The sequence below is a fragment of the Acipenser ruthenus genome, chromosome 7 (assembly GCF_902713425.1).
Source record: "Acipenser ruthenus chromosome 7, fAciRut3.2 maternal haplotype, whole genome shotgun sequence".
NCBI lineage: Eukaryota > Metazoa > Chordata > Actinopteri > Acipenseriformes > Acipenseridae > Acipenser > Acipenser ruthenus.
In genome coordinates, this window is record NC_081195.1 from 12784090 (window position 1) to 12807089 (window position 23000).

The 23000-nt window shown below is 35.5% G+C and overlaps 1 protein-coding gene and 1 pseudogene across 1 annotated transcript; one reads left to right on the forward strand and one right to left on the reverse strand.

Annotated features, from left to right (window-relative positions):
• Window positions 1–94: 94 nt before the first annotated feature.
• LOC117415882 (eukaryotic translation initiation factor 4E-binding protein 2-like) lies at window positions 95–5783 on the reverse strand. The gene is made up of 3 exons (XM_034026793.3): window positions 5429–5783; window positions 4390–4563; window positions 95–3041 (listed from the first exon to the last, which is right to left on the reverse strand). Exons 1-3 carry the CDS (start codon window positions 5559–5561, stop codon window positions 3010–3012), a joined length of 339 nt encoding a protein of 112 aa, XP_033882684.2. The 5' UTR covers window positions 5562–5783; the 3' UTR covers window positions 95–3009.
• A 1205-nt stretch (window positions 5784–6988) lies between these two features.
• On the forward strand, window positions 6989–17116 carry LOC131737571 (leucine-rich repeat-containing protein 20-like; annotated as a pseudogene).
• Window positions 17117–23000: the final 5884 nt, after the last annotated feature.

A 23000-nucleotide genomic window follows, 5' to 3' on the forward strand; every position in this document is an offset into this window, starting at 1 on the left:
AAGGTATGCATGTACAGGTCAAAGCTGCCTTTGGGTTGCATTTTCTTAAATGGTACTTTATGATGGGTGAACAAAATTAAAGCCAACAAACGTGTTATTATGACATCCTTATTACTAAGGAATTTTATTGATCTTATTCTAACAGTGTCTACTGGCATTGGCATGATTTCACTTGAAAGTACACTTTTATTACAAAGAATTTGAAACAGAAAAAAAAGTGTCACATGGAGCTTTTTTTCTGCTTTGTTCCATAATGTACAGTTACAGCCAAATTAGGCTAGCAACAGCTGGTTTTCAGGTATCTGGAATATGTGCTCAGAAAAACAGAAAACAATCCTTTAACACAAAGTATGCTTTTTCACATGATACAGATCATTAAACAGAACATAAAACCAAATGATTCCAGCATTTACATAGCAGTGTGACAAATATGCTGATTTTAATTCCATGTCCTTCAAAAACAAAAATAGAAAAACATTAAAGACCAGAACATTTTTGCATCTAGCCTCCATGCTTGTGAAATAAAAATATACATTTTACCTTAATAGAACCTCTAATGGTCTCTTTACATGGATTGACTTTATAACAATATCAGTTACATTCATTATTTAGGTCTGTCAAAACAGAACAGTAACTTTACAGTATAAATACATTTGTGTTTTAATGCTGCAGAGCAGTATTTATAATGTCTTCAAATAATGATAACAAACAAAAATGTCAAATAACTGCAGCTTTCCTTTAAATACTTGAAAAGGGGCATTAGCATTGAATTTTAGCCCTATCCAGATTGCAAGTTTTTATTTTAAGTTTTAGGGAACCAGATGTGGAAAGCAAAAAAACACATAAGGTAAGGCCACACAATGTTCCACTGTAGTGGGGTAGGAAGGGTAATTTTCTTTTGCTAAATTCTGCCTACTTCCTCTCCTTCATTTCTCATCTTCCAGAAATGACCTTCCCATCTCTCAAATAATATTTTTGTTCTCTTCGGGTATTTTCTGAAACCTTAATATTGACAAATGATGAATTTCAGATGATAAACAAAACAAAATGCACACACAAAAACTAGACCTTTTTTGACCGCATACAGGAAAAGTTAGACAGCAGGTGTTAGTTTGAATTCTATTCTGGAAGTGAAAACCCAGCTATACATGCAAGTCACATGATTGATTCATTGTTTAGTTCTTTTGAGAAAGCTTCTTCTACAAGATGTATCTATAAATGTAATCAAATGTTTGTATTTAATGATTAAGGACTTAGAAAATATTCACGAAACATGGCTTAAACCAGTGCGAGTATAGATTTTTGTTTTGCTTTGAAACATGTTTGAATGCCTATTTAGAATAACCTTCTCAAAACGATAGCATCGTGCTGCATACTGTATGTACACACTCATACTTACATAGTGCATCTTGAGATCACTGCTTTCTCAAAACTATAAACAATTATTATTCAAGTCAAACATTGTTATTCACAAACACCAGGACCTCCTTTCTCAAAGATGCAAGTGCCCTTAAAAAAATGGTATAGCCAGTCCAAACATGACCTGGCCTTCTGAATGCACTGCCTTTTATAGTGTAGATGTTTATAGACTTCAAGAAATAAAATGCATAGAAAACCAGTGAAAGTGTTTGCAAAAAACAGTCTAATAATTCTAATGTGGCAGTATCAGAGATGCACCTGGCCAGAACGGTAATACAAACCCCATTTTGTTTCATATGTCTTCCAAACGAATACCCCCCATAAAAATAAATAAAGTTTTTTTTTTTTCTTAAAGGAATTTTGACTAAATCTACCAGACTACTGTTTATTGGTTATTTCGTAAAGGTTTTCATTTGAGCAAAATCTTTAAGAAGCAAGCGCCCTGGTTAAATAAAGGCCTTATTTAAAAAAAAATAAAATATATATATATATATATATATATATATATATATATATATATATATATATATATATATATATATATATATATATATATATTTTGCAGGGTTGTGCCAGCAAATCAAATTATTCACTGCAAATGAAACAATACATATGTATTAAATTATAACTTACATCCTAGTTATCTCTATGTTGAACCATTCAACCCAGCTGACAGTAGCAGCATTACCCAGACAACACTACCTTTACTAGAGAGAACTAAAAGCAGAACCCATCAAGCTTGCATTTGGTACATTCCAGAAATCCAGTGCTTGAAATGACACTGCAGTGCTGTGCCCATTTTAATGACGATTGTTAGTGCCCCCTATGCACTTGGAAATGTGTTTAATATAATTCAGTATTGCCTCAAAAAATCTAATCAAATGAAAATACTGTTGCTACCAAATGAAAAATACCTAGCAGACCAGACCATTCCAGGACAAACACAATCACTTCCAAAGATACAAAAGGTTTTCAATCACAGCCTATAAACAACTAGTTTCAGGCATAGCCAATGAAAAGCTAAAAGCCTGGCTTTAAAGACAGGTGAAGTTGGCCCATATTTTAGAGGCTGACACACGCATTTGTTGTGGACCTGTCAGGAAGGATTTATTTGAATTTCAGTAATAGCAGTCTGTATTTCATTCGACTTGGAAAGCTAAAGTTATGTAGCACACACATTTATTGCTTTTCTGTCATATGCTTACATATTTCCCCACTTTCTGCATAATTATTAAACAAAAAAAAAATCATACTAAGGAGTTTTAATATCTATATGCATAATACAGGTAGATCTTTTTCATATCTGTCCAATCTGTCACATTAAAGGATGTAAATAATGTTTTAAAAAAAATGCAACAAGTGGTTTTGAAATAACAATCAGTTGGCACAGCCCTATATGATACAATAGATAACATTTTATCACCAACAAGCTGAACCTAAGGGGAGTTTTGCCACATTACTAAACTTCCTTTCTAAACTTGAAGAGGCTGTTAAATGAGATGGCTGTGATGACTCACAGCATTTTACAAGCCAAGCCACTGGCACACAGGTACCAGGCGATGCCAAGTATTCCACTGCGGTTCTTCCAGGCTAGATGTCCATCTCAAACTGAGAGTCATCTCCTTAAAGTAAAAAAAGAAAGAAACACAGTACTTACTAATACACAAGAGATGCAGACACAGATTTGACAGTGGAAATCAGTAGGTAGTGGCATATTGTTTGTTGATTCTTCAAGATCCTGCTCTTCAACTTCTTAAAAACTTAATAACAAAGTAAAAACTTTTGGTCAATTGTGACAATGTAGTCCTTAGTCCTGTACAAAGTCAAGTACTAGCTAGTACGAGACTCAGCAGAACATCTCCAGCTTTGTACTATCGTCCTACCAACTGCAACAAAATTGCAAAAAATACAGGGAAAACTGTTTAGTACAGGCATCAGGGTTAAACTGCTCATATCTACTTGGTGTATGGGAAAATGGCAGTGAGTGGGGTGGGGATAGGGTAATAGGAGTGCTGCATTCTTGTACTGCATATTTCAATTACAATTGTATTGTAGAATTATAATAATACCCTTCATGTGAAAATAAATGTGCATTCTGCAGTACGTTTTTAAATAAAACATTTTCCTTTCAGCACTAAAGAGTGAGATCGATGTCAATTACATTTCTATAACAATCAATGTGAAGATATTCAGTACCTGAAGTTGAAAAGACTAGATCGCTGCTTTTTAGCACTAGTGAAGGAAATCCAGGTTTTTTTTTTTACAATAATCATTTACATTTAATTAAGTGTAACCTTTTAATCATGTAATGTTTTTCATTTTTTTTTATTTATGATAACTTACTTTAAAAAAACTGCTTTGTTTAGTTCGTTAAATACACATCAAATGGTGCTATTCATAAGTAACAAGTTAGTATAGCTCTTCGCGGAATCACTGGATTAATTTGTTTTACAATCCTCTAGGGGGCAGAAGACTGATACATTGTGTTTGTTGTAATTGAAAACATCTTAAAACTCAACCTGCAGTTGAAACTATCCTGCAGTCTCCCATTAGTCCTCAGTACTAACCACACGATCATCTCGTTTGTACGAAACTTTTAATTTGTTGCAATTCACCAAACATTGTTTCTTTCTTTTTTTTGGAAACAAAAACAAAAGGGGATTGTCATCTTTGACAGAACAGTTTGTTCACATGAAGTTAAATGGGTATGTGAAAAAGATATGGCCACACCATCTCGTGCATTAAGGTCTATCATCCAGAGAGAAAAAAGTAACATGACGACAATTTGGCAGCCATCTTAAGTCACAGTCAAAACATTTGTGATCGTGTTTCAAAACAAATGTGAAGCAATGCCGACAGGAAGTGTTTGCTTAAAAGACTGAAGTAATTCATATATTTTGCACATCTGTAACAGCTGTAGAAAAGGCACACAAAGCAAATGAAGTACACTGAAAGAACAAAGGCACCGACCTGCTGCTGTCTTCCTCTCGTGCTTATTCATATTTTTAGTTTCTTCTTTATTTTCAATGATGGTTTGGGGACTGGTCACTCCAGGGATAACAGGGAGGTGAGCAGGTGGAGTCTGAGCAAGAGGGGAATTGCGGCGATCCAACAGAAACTTGCGATCATAGATAATCCGGGTACCTAGCCAAAGTACCACATACGTTAAAACATTTACCTGCACTTGATTTGACCAAAGCCCCAACACTGAATTCATAAAACTGACTTCCATTCTGTATGCTGACACCGACTGAAGAAGCTGTGGTAACTGTCTTAAAAGTACACTTTCATGTGTGTCTTTTCAAACGTGTACTTTTACTTGACAAGGCACCACGCTGAAGTACTAATGAACTTGTTTCTGAAGTTCAAATCTCTCATTGATTTTAAGCACCAGGGTCCTCTCACAAACTGCGACTTTAATTTGTATTGTGACAAGGATTAAAAAAAAAAAAATCATATGCTTTACTAACCTAGTGCGTTCGACAGTTAGGCTTTCACAGTACGAGAACAGACAGGATACAGTATGTATTGTAAATAAACATTTCTGCTTTTTTTTTTTTTTAGATGATCTTTGCTTTACAGGTTACTCAAGTTCAATCACTATGAAGTAGTACATTCAAACTAGCTATTTATTTTACTTTAATCTTTTATTTTTTCTTTTACTTTACGTACATTACGTAACATAAGGGGAAGTGACCAAAAAATGGCAAAGGCTGAGCAAAATCATAACCATGCTGGAAGAAAAAAAAAACCAACAATCTACCTGTGTAAACTGTATAGTATTAGCAAGGAACATATTTTCGCATAATGCAATACTTACTGTGCCCATAAATTATTTATTTACAATCAGGTTCAAGATCCCTGCGTAAGGGCTGTGCGCTGTTTTGTTTGGGTTTAACACGTGACTAACACAGTAAACTTCGTGTTTGCACGCATACGCTGTTGGGCGAAGCCGTATAACAGGTTCCGCATTATTATACATTCAAAATTATGCATTGGGTCGTGTTACCTCCAGGAGTGGTGGAGAATAAAGTACCGCCAGGGGTGGTGCAGTAATCATGAGGTAGCTGCGTTGTGTCGCTGATCAGCACCGTCCTGGTCGGGATGGCCCTGCTATCACTGTGCTGACAACCCGCTGACATGTCACCTGAACTAGCGATTTATTAGCTAAAAAGGCGGTGATGCTGAAGGACGGCTTATCCCGCGCTAGATCTTTCTTTCTTTTTGTTCAGTCTTAGCAAAAGCTTTCCTCCTCTCTCGCTCTCTCTGTCCTCCAGCCGTCAGCACGTTCCACTCCCTCGACCAGCCAGGAAACTCAGCACACAAACACAAAGGAAATGAGGTCAATACAGCATGCGTTTGAGTTTAACACATTCGGGGATCAAGAACGCACTCGATGTATACAGCGGGATAATAATAATAATAATAATAATAATAATAATAATAATAATAATAATAATAATAATATTTTTGTCACGTTAAAGTGTAAACGTCCAGTTATATATATATATATATATATATATATATATATATATATATATATATATATAATTGCTCTGTGCGTACTTTAAAAAATTGGTTTTGCGACTGAAATAATGTTTAATAATGTCGTTGACACATAGTTGAAAATAGGGATTTGTTATTCAGTACCATTAAGGTTGTCCAACTGTAGTCTCAGCTTGGGAACTGGAATACATGGAAACAGGTGGCTGTCCTTGCACAGCCCGAATCGAAGATAGCCTTAATTGGACAGCCAATAAAGTTTCAGTAATGTGACCAATTCTGTGCAAGCGTTTCTACATCGGTTTTATAGACTAAGATACCAGAACTGATCTGATGCGAAAGTAGGTCACCATGACCAAGATTTAGATTTTGTAATATTATTTTACTCTGCATTTACTTTAAAATGTACATTATTTTGCAAATAACGTTAAATTGTGCAAAACTGTACAACATGTAATTTATTGAGAATGTTTTATTTATTTATTTTCTGAGATCGCACAATACATTGCATTTCCCGGTATATCTGAGTCACTTTTTGAATTGTTGCACATGTGTGAAACCTATTTTGAATAAAAAAGATAAACCGACATGAAGGTCGCTGGTTTACTTTATACTTATTGGATTTCTAACCATGGTTTTAGAATTGATTTTCTATCTCTTTGTAATGTTATTATTTGTATTTATTTATTTATTTGACTGCTGATTGCTGCTACTTCCTAGTACCAAAGACGTCATGATTTGTATGTAGTTCAATTTCTTCCAATAATATAATTGCAATCATACCATATGACCTACAGCAAACGCACCATGTGGCAAATATTTAACCACAGAATATACTGTATATTTGCACATCAGGAATTAATGTAAAACAAATCAAAACTGACAGCACAACTACAGCGCTAGTGTTACAAATTAAGAACAGGTAAATAGAGTCATTGTTTAGATATGCTTTAAGCCAGATATGTAAACAGCGCAGACTCTATGCCAAGCATAACGTTTGCAGTTTCCTTTGATTGGTCTGCCTACTAAGAAGCGCAGGGTGCCGCTGTTGTTCGATGTGTAGCAAATGAAAGCACAGGCTAGGTAAGAGATTTGTGAATAAACTAGTCGACTGCAGTCTGTCTAATAAATGGTATGGTGCATGAACACGGGAAAGCAAATTAACAAAACTACGGTCGCATTAATTTTAAACAAAATAATTAACTCCACGTTCTTGTGCTTTACATGTCAATTATTTGTCCATATTGATGCAAACGGCAAACTATAGTAACCTATTGTCTTATTATTTTGTCGGTCAATTATGCAAAAACAAATCAAAGACAAAAAGCAGTGGAACGTTATTGTGCTGTATTTTAATGAAATCTACACTTCTACATAAGGAGAGTTCTGCTCCTTGCTCGACTCCCAAAAATAGCACCAGTTGCTTGAGTCACAATCTATGGTAGGCTGCAGACAGCAATTTAGGCAGATTCCAGTATGCAAATATGTCATCTGCATGTGCATTATTGTGTAATTAAAATGAATTAAATATTGAACATTACATTTACTTTTCAGTAAACAATTTTGTCTGTTAAAGAAGAATAAACACAGTGGTTATTTGTACCATACAGGACTGGACAAAGACATAGAAACCTCAAAGAGATAGCATATGTACTCAAAGTGGTTGCTACATGTGTCTGGTAGTTTTTCGTCCAGTCCCTGTCACTGTTAAGGGGGAGAGGTTATTGAAAAGGTTTAATCCACATTAATAACTTTGTATACAGGGCATTATAAACTGCTTACTGTTGCACAAGAATATTCACACAGAATACACACTAATAAGCAAAGTGTGTAGCAAAATTAAATCTATATCTATAACCAATTTTCCTTCTTTAAATTTGTAGTTCTGTAGGACTCTGAAGGGCAGGGAACCTAAAGGAAGCATCTGGAACACAGGTATATGAAACTGAGTACACTTACAAGGGACATGTGTAACATGAATACAATTTACAATATTTTTGATGTCTCATGTTTTCAGTTTATTTAGAACTAGACCTAAACCTCATTATGATAAACCTTCTCATGCTGAGAACCGTTCTGGCAATGTCAGTGATGATCAGTCAACTTGACACAACAGATGAAAACAAAGCAAAAACAAAATAATGTGTATGTTAGTTTTTGCTGCCACCTTGTGGTACAATATCCAAACATACCCTGGTATGTGACTATTATAAGCCCCTTAAAATAACTCTTGTCTTATGCCTGGACCAAACAGACTGTTGATTTAGGCCATTCATTGTAATTTGTAATGCTATCTGTATGATTCTGCTAGCAGAATGTAGGAGGTTATGTTCTGTGCTTTTGTTATTCTCTAGTTGTCTTCAGTATTGCCAATTTAATTGTAGAAGAGGATGGGGGAAGCTGTAGCTAATGTTGCGAGGAAGATCAATGAAACTGTGGAAGACGAGAAAGACACTCTTAGTAAGTGTGTTTAACAGATCTTTATTTGATCCTTTCTTTGACGGACCTGTATGTTTTACCACTGTCTAGAGGGGTTTAGATTATTCATGACTTCATTAAACAGAATGAACCATAGTCAGCCAGGTGGTGCTTGAAGGACGAATACATTTTATCTCTGCTATTTTCATCATAACTGAGGGGGAAACTGTTTACTTCTAAAGTTATGTATTTATGTGAAATACAAAATTACAACAGCAGATGGCATCATTTTTTTTTTCTTTACAGCCAACATTAGAGATTAGCCCGGTTTTCAAGGTATGTCCTCTTGCAATGTAGGTATATATATATACAGTATATATATATATATATATATAGAAGTAAAAATGATGTCACAATATATAGAACACCATTACATCATGTAAGAATAAATCATGAATTTGAATGTAAACAATAACAAGTAGTTGTCATGCCGTCAAAAACCTATAAATACCTCCAATGTTTGGATTCAAACACAGGCTCCCTTGAGAAAGATATGTACAACATATCGAAACGTTGGGCAGCTGGCTCTTTGAGCTAATATATATATATATATATATATATATATATATATATATATATATATATATATATATATATATATATATATATATACAGACATGCTCAAATTTGTTGGTACCCTTACAGCTCATTGAAATAATGCTTCATTCCTCCTGAAAAGTGATGAAATTAAAAGCTATTTTATCATGTATACTTGCATGCCTTTGGTATGTCATAGAATAAAGCAAAGAAGCTGTGAAAAGAGATGAATTATTGCTTATTCTACAAAGATATTCTAAAATGGCCTGGACACATTTGTTGGTACCCCTTAGAAAAGATAATAAATAATTGGATTATAGTGATATTTCATAATTAGTTTCTTTAATTAGTATCACACATGTCTCCAATCTTGTAATCAGTCATTCAGCCTATTTAAATGGAGAAAAGTAGTCATTGTGCTGTTTGGTATCATTGTGTGCACCACACTGAACATGGACCAGAGAAAGCAAAGGAGAGAGTTGTCTGAGGAGATCAGAAAGAAAATAATAGACAAGCATGGTAAAGGTAAAGGCTACAAGACCATCTCCAAGCAGCTTGATGTTTCTGTGACCACAGTTGCAAATATTATTAAGAAGTTTAAGGTCCATGGAACTGTAGCCAACCTCCCTGGGCGCGGCCGCAAGAGGAAAATCGACCCCAGATTGAACAGAAGGATAGTGCGAATGGTAGAAAAAGAACCAAGGATAACTGCCAAAGAGATACAAGCTGAACTCCAAGGTGAAGGTACGTCAGTTTCTGATCGCACCATCCGTCGCTTTTTGAGCGAAAGTGGGCTCCATGGAAGAAGACCCAGGAGGACTCCACTTTTGACAGAAAAACATAAAAAAGCCAGACTGGAATTTGCTTAAATGCATATTGACAAGCCACAATCCTTCTGGGAGAATGTCCTTTGGACAGATGAGTCAAAACTGGAGCTTTTTGGCAAGTCACATCAGCTCTATGTTCACAGACGAAAAAATGAAGCTTTCAAAGAAAAGAACACCATACCTACAGTGAAACATGGAGGAGGCTCGGTTATGTTTTGGGGCTGCTTTGCTGCACCTGGCACAGGGTGCCTTGAATCTGTGCAGGGCACAATGAAATCTCAAGACTATCAAGGCATTCTGGAGCGAAACGTACTGTCCAGTGTCAGAAAGCTCTGTCTCAGTCGCAGGTCATGGGTCCTCCAACAGGATAATGACCCAAAACACACAGCTAAAAGCACCCAAGAATGGATAAGAACAAAATATTGGACTATTCTGAAGTGGCCTTCTGTGAGTCCTGATCTGAATCCTATCGAACATCTATGGAAAGAGCTGAAACTTGCAGTCTGGAGAAGGCACCCATCAAACCTGAGACAGCTGGAGCAGTTTGCTCAGGAAGAGTGGACCAAACTACCTGTTAACAGAAAGAACAATGCAGGCAACTTCACAGTAGTCCAAAATAGATGCCTTTCATCTCAATTATTTGGGATTTAAGTACATCTTGAAAATCTATAAACCTTTACAACTGTAAGCTCCCAACTGTATATTTGTAATCCTTCAATCACACATCCAGATTCCACAGGAAAGAAGTTCTAAATCAAGAGGGAAGTAATCGATAAGAAACTCCTCAGAACATGCATTCAGTATATCCAGGTATTAAAAAAATAAATAAATAAAAGTGGATTTTCTACCAATTCTTGGCAAATGTATCTGTGTGGTCTATCCAGTCTCTCTGAACCATCAAACAATGCATTTCTTAAAATTGTACCTTGTAAGGTAGTGGAGAATCAAGTTTTTTTTTTTCTACTAATGTGCTTTTTTTTTTTAACAAAGAGCATTTTATTTATTATTACCATTTTATTATTTTATGTTAATCTAAGTTATGCATGTTACTTATTCTATCTACAGCTATGGCTACAAGTTTTGTATCACCATATAGAAGTAACTCATTTTGCTTCATAAAGTCGAATGAAACTTGCTGAATAATGTTGCTTTAACATATTCAATTACATACTGCTTTGTAGTTTTCCATATACTTAACGAAAAACTGACAAATTGAAAAATGTGACATTTTGAAATCTAACATGAAATACTGTACTACTATTATGGCTTCCAGTAGACTTGGAATATAATTTTGTAGTCTCTTTCTAAAATTCTAGGTGATACAAAACTTTTGGCCATTATATATATATATATATATATATATATATATATATATATATATATATATATATATATATACACACACACACACACACACACACACACACACACACACACACACACATACATACATACATACATATAGCATCCCAGCCAAGGCTGGTCTGCACCATTGAAAATAGTACCCAGACACAAGGACTTGCAGGTAAGCGCTAGTGATGGGTACAAAGATTCACCCGCTTCGACTCGTCTCGAACCATTAGAAGCAATCAGTGTTGTGAATCAAAGGTTCAACTGGTTTGCATGAAGCAATATATCACGTGACACAAACACAAGTCAACTGCAGAGGGATGCTGAATACTCACCTTTAACAAATGCCAGCACTCTGTTTTAATAAGGAAGCAAGTACCACTATTTTTAGGCTTTATAGTGTTCTGAAATACTGTCTACTTAGGTTTATTTAATGTTTAAACAGGTCCGCGAAATGTCCGCTAAATCCTAATTTTATTACCTGTGAAGAATGCGTAAATTTACCATGATTTAAGTAGATCCCTATATATACCCCTATATATATATATATATATATATATATATATATATATATATATATATTCATATGCTGGCTACTACTATGTGAAATTGGGGGAGTTTTAATTATTGTTAATTATTATAAAAATAAATGTAATGATTATTTGTGATGCTTTCCAGAAATAACTGTTAATAAAATGTCTTTTCAAACCTTTGTCAAAGAAGTTTTGAATTCAATATTATTTTATTGTGATAACATCAACAAAATAAATATAATTTATAAATATCAAATTGCTATACTATTGCGCACACCATTACACCTTAAAGCACCATATGTTGTTGATGTTTGCCTTATGACTGTGGGATCCATGGCGGTTCTATGAGTTTAGTGCGAGGAAGTAATCAATCTCAATCCAGAGGCCTGGGGTTCGTGTCTGCCAAGTCATATATGTAATATGCATTTTTATTTATTTATTTTTTTATAAAAATATATATGGATGTATATGTAGAAATCTTTGCATTCAAGTGTGATTTACTGAAATGTAATAAAATAAACATTATTATTATGTTATGTTTCTATATATTATGCACTTTAAAAACACTTTTAAAAAAAATGTCCAGTGGGCTTTAATTGACCTGGGGTTACGCTGCAAGTATGTTGTATGCTTAAAAATAATCTAGCCATCCGAGAGACACTGATGAGACACTGAACTAATGATCCATTAATGCTATGCCTAATACTAGAATGCATAAGAGTTTTGGAGAGGAGCTTCAACTACGTTAGTGCGGAGCTTCAAATCATTCACGAGGTTCATTGCCTCATGAGGCTTCAAATCGCTCACAGGAGCTAATTGATGCGCCGGATGTGTCACATGATTCAGTGATTCACTGCTTCAGGTGATTCATTAATTTTTTTTTTTTTCAATTCGTTTATTTAAAAAAATATCAGAAAATATGATTATTTTTGTTTTGCATTTTGGAAAATGTAAATATTAATTAAAATCTAAATAAAATTCTCTACACGCACACTTCCTCGCAGGAGTAGGGATTCGATCCTGCGCTTGGTAAGCATTTCTAATTACACGACTTACTAACTTGTTGCGCCACTAGGAAACTGGGTAACTGATGAAATATCAAATATCTTACTTGTTTCAACACTAATTTCCCAGCCGAGTACATCTGAGGTCAGATATGCCAACCTTTCTAAAGCAACATTATCGTGTTTTCAATTGTACAACAATTTTACATTTCAAGTATGATAATGCGTATGCTTGACTGGCTTTTTTGTTGGGTAATCACATGTGTGGTTGATATATAACCAGATAACAGAGAAATTATAAAATGTAACTTCATTTTGCAAGTCACTGACAGAGCCTGTAAAAAGCGTGCTTTACGGTGTCTTTCGTGTACATTAGGCTACAGATTATTATTTCTAAATGCCAAGTTCCAGGCAATAGCAGCCTGTGTGTAACTCGTATGTTCAAGTTCAAGTATGTTCAATGACGCGGCTCTACCAGTAGATGTCACTATGGAGCACGAAGCGCTTCAAGTGATTCGGCTCAGTGAATCTTTTATGAAGAAAATGGTTGAGAGGGTTCAGTGGTTCAAGAGGCTTCACTTTTCCCACCACTAGTAAGCGCTTTTGCACTTTATTATGTACAATATAACAAAACAAAACCAACAAAATAGCCCTAAACTGTACACCATATGATCCCACTCAGTCCTCTGAGTTTCCTTGACTAATACCCCAAACCAAAACAACTGTTCTTTAATCTTTCTAGGTGTGTGTGGGTTTTTTTTTTTTTTTTTTTTTTGGTTTTTTTTAACATTCACCTCTCCACACACCTGTTCTCTCTCCAACCCCCATCACAAAACAAACTAACTGTGGGCTTTTTATTCCTTCCACCCTGATCAGTTGCAGCTGATCAGCATTTACCAATTACCATATTTTACCATATTTGTAATCAGCCCCTCTAGCTTCAGTTTGCCCTTTTCAAAGATGGTGTGCATTATCCCTTATTCCCCAGGGTTCTAAAGCCCTCACATTCCTGTCTGAATTTAAACCATTTGTGTACATAAATGAAATGTTTTTTGTGGATGTACACAAAAGGTTTAAATGAGTAAAAATAATGTATTTCAGGAGGTTTCGGACAAAAGACATGAAGGTGTCCTGCATTGTGAAGTGTCCATTTGAGCAGCTTTGACTGCAATAATTTTGAATAGCTGGCATTCTTTGTAACAACCTCTAACATTATCATTGGGCATCACATCGTTGCTACTGTGGAGATCTAATGAACTAATTGTTAGAACTGCTGTGGTTTTGAAAAGTAAGTACTCATTTAAACAGTAAAGTACCCTTATCCCCAAGGACAGTTCTAGACAGCTTGGTTTTTAAAATTTAAATTTTCCATTTGGCACTCAAATGGAAAAAAAAAGTTTTTGATATGTTATTTAATTGGGTCACTATACAGCAACAATCAGTTACTTCACAGTAATTTAGTTACTTCACAAGGGTGCCTGTGCAACCGGCTTGCCTCTCAACATATCCATTAAGACAGTCTGAATGTCGTCTCTTTAAAAGCAGATTTTTCATTCAGTGAAGGACATTTTTTCTAAAATACCTCTAAATCCTTATTAATTACTTTTATTAACTGAATAAGCAATGCTTAAAATGTGGAATTGTAAGCCTTTTTTTTGTTTTCACATAGATAACAACATTTTTGTATATTGAATAGCAAATGTAATTTTTGATAGGATTATCAATCAGCACTGTAATTATTAGTTGAGCTCTCATGAAAAATACAAAAGAAAACAAAATAATTAAAATCCAATTAAGAGTAAAAAACAAGTCAAAATTCGGCTGATAGTCAATACTATATCTTGTAATGTATTGATTCTTTGTATTGCTATTAATGAGGATTTGAGTACTTTGATACTCACATCTGTAAATAAAAATGAGAGCATTCAGTCTCATGAAAAAGAAGAACACCATAGCCCACATCAGCTATATACACTGCTTAGCTGCTTTGAGTCTCGAGAGCCTTCCAGAGTAATCCAGGAACCGGGTATACACCACAGAGGTGCCAAAACCAAGTGGCTAGACAGGTCCCAATAAAATGGATAGGTAGTCTATATTCCCAGCAGACTTGCTCTACTGCCTGAACCTGGGGGGGATGAAATGTTAAGAAATGTAAAGTACTGCATATAGTGGCAAGCATTTTAGGATACAAGTACAAAATATTGGAATGGAAATAGAGCAGGAAGAGGGCTATAGTCATCTCCACGCAGAATCTTTCCAGTGTGGAGAGCCAATTAAAAAGAAAATCATTATTATTTATTTCTTAGCCAACACCCTTATCCAGGGTGACTTACAATTGTTAAATCACATTATTTTTTACATATAATTACCCATTTATACAGTTGGGTTTTTACTGGAGCAATCTAGGTAAAGTACCTTGCTCAAGGGTACAGCAGCAGTGTCCCCTACCAGGGATTGAACCCACAACCCTCTGCTCAAGAGTCCAGAGCCCTAACCACTACTCCACACTGCTGCCCAGAAAAGTGAGAAAAGTTTAAATAGTGAGGTGTGGAAGTACAGGGAAGTTATGCTAAGATTATATAATCTAGACCCCACTACTGTTCTTGTCATATTACTACAGCAAATACACATGCCAATATACAAAGAATTGTAACTTGGCTAATCCAATCCCTTATTAGCATAAACTGGGAGCACAGGTTAATAGTCTCTTCAGTCTTGGAAAAAGAGTGAGAAGGAGGTAATCAGTTCAAGTTTATAAAATCCTAAATTCAGAACAGTACCTAGGAGGCACTTTTTATGCAGAGAGCAGTAATACATCCATTAATTATTTTAGCTGTCTTAACTTCTCCTTGATAGGTGCTGTAATTTTGAATAATGATGGATGCAGTGTGATTCCCCAGTACTGTAAAATGCTCTAAGAAATCCATCTGTGGTTTATCTTAGCAGTGTGTAGGTTCATCACCCCCTAGTAAACTCACATTATACAATAAAAAAGAAAGACAAAAGTAGTCGTTTTACCCCATTACTTGCTCTAGACAGGATTCTGTTATTCTTTATATAATACACTCCAATATGTAACGTTAATTTCTTTGAAAAAGTTAAACTATATTGTAAAAACGTGCACAAGAAATATATGTAAAATTCAATTTATGTGTGTTTTCCTTAGATTTGTCACAGAGCAAACTGATTAACTTCCCAGACGGAGTCTACAAAGTCCTGAGGAGTGTATAAGAGAAGATACATGTTATTACTTTGGCTAATAATGAGATTAAATCATTGACCAGCAAATTCATAACCAACTTCAGTCAGCTAAGAGGTGGGCCAGCATGGGTGTTCTTACTTAATTCTACTGCCAGACTAACTTTTGCTTTTGCTTTTTCAAAAATGTTTATTATGAAGACACACTTCAGCTTGTCTACTTGCCATGGGGTATTTTTTTGTATCTTTCCCTATATACGTGAAACAGGGAACAGATTTTACAATCTCGTTGAAATGAATATATCCTTGTGCTAAACACAATCCTGTTCTTTGTGCGAAAGAACAGTTTTAGATAATGACAGTATATGAATAGGGATTTTGTCACCACAAGCTTATATGCTGTTTCTGTTATGTGGTATTTTTTATTTTTTTTATTACCAAACCACAACATCATGTTTTTACATGCATTTCCTTTTGTCTCACATTGTTTACAGTCACTGCACATTTCTTCATTTCTTTCATTTATGAGAGTGGTTTGTATGCAAGATATTTTTATTTGTTGCTCCTATTGTAGTCTCTTCAGTGACAGCAAGCAGCACACACATTCCCCCACCTGTTACCCATAAACTACATGCCACAAATAACTACAGATTACTTTCCAGACAACTTAAGGGTTCAGCTAACAGGATACATTTCAGCAGCTGAAAAGCTGTACAGTTTCTATGACAACTGTAGTTAATTTCAGGTCAGTCTGCAGTCTTTGGTTTCATAGTAATAACACGACAGCAGTACAGCACATAACTATTTACTGTGTAGTGTTTTTTATAAGCAGCTTTTATTTTTGATATGTTGATATATCTGACACGAAAACAATTCAACAGGCTTAGACAGAAACGAGCTGCCTCTCAGCTAATGCAATTGCCAAAAAGCTAAACTAAGCACTGCTGGGATCACACATGACTCAAGCTGCTGGTTCTGTCTTGCTATAGCTAAATATTTAAATGTTTATCTGAAAAACTATGTACTTTAATTTACTAGTATTCAGGATCTCTTTTATAAAAAAATATGATTACCCCTGTGTATTTGTATCCATTTTTAAGATGTGATTACTAGCATATAATGGATACACTTTTTTTTTTTTTGTGGTAATTTCCCAATCATTTGTCATTGCACCTTGGGACTGAAATAGGCTGTTTTCCAAATGTTCTGCTTTATCTGTCCAGGCTTTCCAGTTCTGTGTCCACAGTCTCAGGGGCCTGCTCTATAGGCCCAATGCTAGTTCTTCTGCAACAGCTGTCCTATAAATATACAAAGGCTCAGCTGTGTGTTTTTTCTAGGATCAATGAAGTGGCAGACTTCTTCACATCTTCACATTTCGTTTGGGGCATTCAGCATCTGCAGCGATCCTTATATACTTATATATATATTATATATATATATATATATATATATATATATATATATATATATATATATATATATATACTTCATTCTGTTTAAATAATAAATCTAACAGCAATGATCATTTGATATTCTATGTTATGCCTTCTACCATGATACATGAAATACATTGTACAGTAGGCAGAGATCCTTATATATATATATAACTACCATCAGCCTGTCCGTCCAACCAAACAAAGAGCATAATTGTCCTTGAATGATACAATTTGAGAGGAAAATGTTATCATACATCTTGTTCTTACCTTGTAGAAGACAAGAATGTCTATTTTTGTGTAGAAACAGTTCTTTGTAAGCAGAAGAAAACATATTTCCGCCTCTCCTAAGGTGGATAAAGGATCTTTCATGTGGGATCAAGTTTTGTTTTGATAACATCCTTATAATATTATAAAGCAGAAAGACTGAAAACAGACTGCTGAATATGGAAGATACAAAACAGATGGAATGAGTATTGTTATTATTACTCTATCTACTTTTGTAGTTTTTACAGTTTTCAAATAGTCCTCCCCTCCATTGATACATCTGTTTTTATAAGAATCATCTCTCTTAATAAATTGACCTGTGGATGAAGATATTTAAATAAAGTTTTTTTTTTTTTTTTTTTTTTTTTAAGGTGGTTATTAGCCGTGAAGCTCTAGGTATTAATGGTGTATAGATATTTTAGAAGATCGAATATAACAAAGATTTAAAAAGCGCTTTTTATAAATCTAGGCATTTTTTTTGTTGGCAGAATTGATCAAACTGAAGGCTTTATTGCACAGTGGGTACACTGCAATGCTGTGTTGCTGTGCTGCATAGCAACAGCAGTTTACAACACTAGGGAATATGGAACTGCTGCAGGGATTGGTATTTAGACATTAATGAAGTACAATTTAAAAGTTCTCAGAGGTCACAAATATGTAGATGGGTGAAAGAAAATCTTTAATAATGAATTATTTTGTCTTAACAGTTTTCTACTACCAGAACTAAAATGACAAATTTATAAAGTTGTTGGGGACTTACCAGGTTTTTCTTAGCAGTTTTTTTGTGTTACTGTTTCTTATGATGGAGTGTTTTATAGATTGAAGACTGGTATTTTCTGGTACTTGAAACAGACTTACAGTGAGTTCCATTAGTAAATAAAAAATAATGTTGAGCAATGAAAGTATTTCAATACAGATTATGTGTACAGTATCACTCGTGTTTTGTTGGAATGTCTCCAGTGTCATCACATAATTATATCAGTGTTCACCTAATTGTGGAACATGCAGTATAAGTGGTCCACTATGAAAGGCGCTATATAAAATAAAGATTGATTGATTGATTGATTGATAATTAAGAATGCATGCTAACTGATGCAGTCTCCAATAAGTACATTTTCTTTTTTTTTTTTAATTTAGTCCTCGCCAGTGGTTTTTTACCCCGGTTTTCTCCCCAATTTGGAATGCCCAATTGTTATTTTTATCCCGGTTCACCGCTGCAACCCCCTGGCGCCTCGGGGGAACGGAGGCTTAAACACGCGTCCTCCGAAACGTGTTCCTGCCACTCCGTCATTTTTCGCACTGCAAAAGCCACCAGACCTATAGTGCCGGAGAACAACACAGATCTTAATGGCTCCACTGCATACTCGCAGGCGCCCTATCAGCCACAGGGTGAACCGTGGATTGCCCTGCCGACCTAATTCCTCCCTACCCGGGCAGCGCTCTGCCAATTGTGCACCTCCACCTAGGAACACCCAGTCACGGCTGGCAATGACATAGCCTGGATTCAAACCTGCGATCTCCAGGCTATAGGGTGCATCCTGCACTCCACGCGGAGCACCTTTACTGGATGCGCCACTCGGGAGCCCCTAATAATAAGTACATTTTCACGAATAATCCAGCTTGAACCCTATTTAAAGTAGTTGGATCGTGTGGCCATCACCATCTGTTATCAGCAGCTAACTCTAGTTTCAGTAGTTTAGGACAAAGCCCACAACACAATGATTAGATAAACAAACTTTATTGATGAGGTATGTGAGCAAATGAACATGAACAAAGAATTTAGCACAACACCTACTTGAATTGAAGATCCCCGACCTGGCTGTTAGACAAGGCAGGAGACTCCCCATAGAGCTGTACTTAGGAATTTAAAGTAAGAGATGGGGGCGGGTGGTGGGTTGTGAAAGAACCAATGCAAAAGGAAGGGCGAGTAAACAGGTTATTTATGCTAGCTGTAATTATTCAATTTGGATTCATTAGATGATATGATTCAATTAGATTAAGTGATAAATGTGTGGGCGTTTGTCCATCCTCCTGAACCTTGTAAACTAAATGTAGTAAAATTGCAAAAAAACTACATTTGCGACACAAATCCACAAAACTAGTGAAATTGTGGTTAAGTTATTGCACTACAGAAATCGTAATTGAGACATGTTCTATGTAGGCATTGCAGCATAGACAGGGAAAGTGTAGTCTCCCCAGGTACCCACATCTTTAATAGTGGGTCTGCCTCCAGTATTCTGCAGAATATATCTGATTTAACTTACTGTATGGTATTACCGCAGTACTGCAGATATACAATGTATGTTTACATTACTCGTGAACTGTAGATATTGTCAAGTAGACTAATAATAAAAAAGAAAAAGTATAAAATATATATTTTACATTTTAGTCTTGCTGTGATATTTAACCATGCCCAGTTCAAATTTTTTAATGAACACTTAACACCTGCTTTTTCTGGCTTCAGATCAGTTTTTTATGTATGTCCACACCACATGTAAATGTATATCTTTCTAATTTCACATTCTTATATGTCTTTAAAAACTAGCAAAATAAATATATTTCTTGCATGATCTTGATTCAGACGCAGCTGTGATACACATCTGCTGTAATTGTCTGCACTAGGGTAGCAGAGTCCTTCTCTTATCCACTTGCTATTTTCTAAGGTCACCATGCGAAGCATTGCTGATTGACTATTCAGACTCACTGTCATGAAAGAGCACACAGACACCCAGGCACACAGGATATAGAAAACAGCCCCCTCATATTTAACATAGTGCAACATTTGCATGACATAATGTTAGTGCTTTTAAAAGTGAAAAAGGGGGAAGATGTGTGTCTGATTGTTTGGAATTTCAAGAAGTATTTGTTTATTTGATTCCCTCTTGCTTGCGCATTTTTAATGGTTGATTAATTGTGTTTTTTGACTGCGTTTAAAAGTAACATTTAAAAGTGGAGAAAAAAGTGTCCAGCATTCAATTTTAACGCTCCTAACAGCAAACACTAACTAAATACACTGTGGTTAAATCACTAAGACAGACAGTTTTTCAATGTTCATTTTCTGGTTCTGTTTTGAAAAAATACATTGAATAAAAAGCATTTTAAAAAATGACTTACTGATTGGCTTGATATGATAAACTTGTAGTACTGTCATGAAAGGAAAGCACCGATGAGCAAATGTTGCAAGTTGCAGTTTTTTCTTCATTCTGAGATATTGTGAAATATTGGGTATACCTTGTACCTCTGTCATTTTTCATACTAAAACTAAAAATTACTAACAGATTGTTTAACCAAAGTGCCTGAACCTAGCTCTTTCTATTAGTCCTTTATTAAAGTATGTCCTAAACCGTTTGTTCTAACCCACTGCTGCTGTAAGAAGCATTGCCTCAGAGCGATGGGAAGTGTGTTGTCATGGCTAAAACTGCCTGTTGCCAAGGCTAAGATGTAATATTGTTGTAAACAGGCACCCAGCTGTTTTCTTTTTAGTATGAAATTGAACATGTACATTAGGTTTACTAAACAGGGGAAAAATGTATGTGACCATTTAATATACTATCACTGAAGCCAGCTTGGTTACTGTCAGATCTGTGTTTTGTAGATTTCTTAGGTTAATAAACCACACCTTTTGTGTAAGCCCCACAGGGTTCTTGTCCTTTGTTGATAGGATGTAACAAAGCTGCGGGACATTTTCTGCAATTGCTTCTGTGGTTTGATTGTTTAATTTGTAATCAGCTTTGTGCATTGGGGTTTTCCTTTTGTTTCTTTGAAGACATTGCTATTTATTTTTGTTTTACTCTTCGTGGACCTACTGTATTATGTTCTATGCTTTTACTCAACCCATGTATAGCAGTTTTATTTGCTCACACAAAAAGCTCAAAACACAGTTCTAAACAGTTTGTGTTTGTTTTGTTCTTTGGTAAAACCCACTATAAAGATGTGCCAATCAACTTCAAGCGCTAGTTGGCTTCAAATAGACATTTTAGATAATTTATTTTTACCATTGTTGATGTAAATAATTGCTTTTCAATTGAGTGGTTTCTGAGTTAGTAACAACCGGGAGGATCATTTCAAAGCATTTACTTCAGTATATAATTCACACTCACTCGAATGGTCAAGAGCTGCATCAGGCCATGTGACCTACTAGATTACAGAATGCAGCAATTTATCTTTATTGGTATTTAAAGTATCCTCAAAAATAGTATTTTTAGTATAGGCAGGCTGGATTAAGTTTGATGGGGGCCATGGGGCTGTTATCGTTTTGGGGGCCTCTCTTTGCATATTCAATACCTTCCCTTTACTGTTTTACCACCCCACACTCAATTTACATAAATGTAAAATAATTTAGTCTTAGCTGATCCATGTCTGAGTTGAGTCGATGTTATAACCAGAGTTAGTAAAGCAATGTATTTGGAGATTTGTTGTCCTCATCTCTTACAAGCTCTATAAATTAAAGATGTATTTTCCAGAGTACTGTTACCTCTGCATACATCTGTTGGTATTTTATTAAAATGGCTTGACATCTTTGGTGTTTTGTTTAACATATCTTCCTCACAAAGACACTTTAATTGTTGTGCTTTGCGCTTTTTATCTCAGCTCTCATACTTTCTAGGTGCTCTGTCAGACATTTTCACCGGTTCTAAACTGTGTCAAGTTTGTGCTGCAGCAGGACTCATAAAACTGGCATGTGACCTGATCGCAAGTCAAATCATGTGACCAGACAGTCGCTGCTCCAACTGAATACAGCTTGGTAAAATAGTCGTATTGTTCCGATCCATACAGTCACACACTACTTATTTATTTTGTGTATTGTATTCTAAATGATATATATTTTTGGGAGCCCATCAAAATCCAAAGCCCCTGGCTGCAACCACTAAAGCCCTTGCGTTAATCCGCCCCAGAGTATGGGCTCTATTGGCACTGCATTGCTGCTTTGAAATGCATTCTAAAACAAGGCTACCGTATACTGTTTTTACAGTGAAACCTTCTGGAATATACCAATAGAATGCCAATAACGGTACTGTGTTATTTCGTTTTTTCCCAGCATTAGGAGGATTCTGTATTTTGTTATTGTTATTTCTGCTTGCTGTTCCAGCAAAGTTGTAAGCAGATGCTGTAAATAGGGTGACCACCCATCCCTAATTGGACGGGACAGTCCCTAAATGTAAAGATCAAGTCCTGGTCCCGGACTAAATGCCTCCGGTCCCGGATTCCTAGACACAGTGCAATCTTACAGTTTTGTGCCACAGTCAAACCATAGCACATCTGTTTGGAGCAAAGCCCCACCACTGCCGAATCATTTTGCAATGCCTTACACAGCCCCAGAATGATTGACACATTGGATAGCCAATCTAAGACATAAAACTATATAATCCCACTATCATGTGTCTTTTTACATTCACATGTTCCCCAACAGCCTGACACTGATCTGCTTTGGAGACAGCAAACAAAATACAA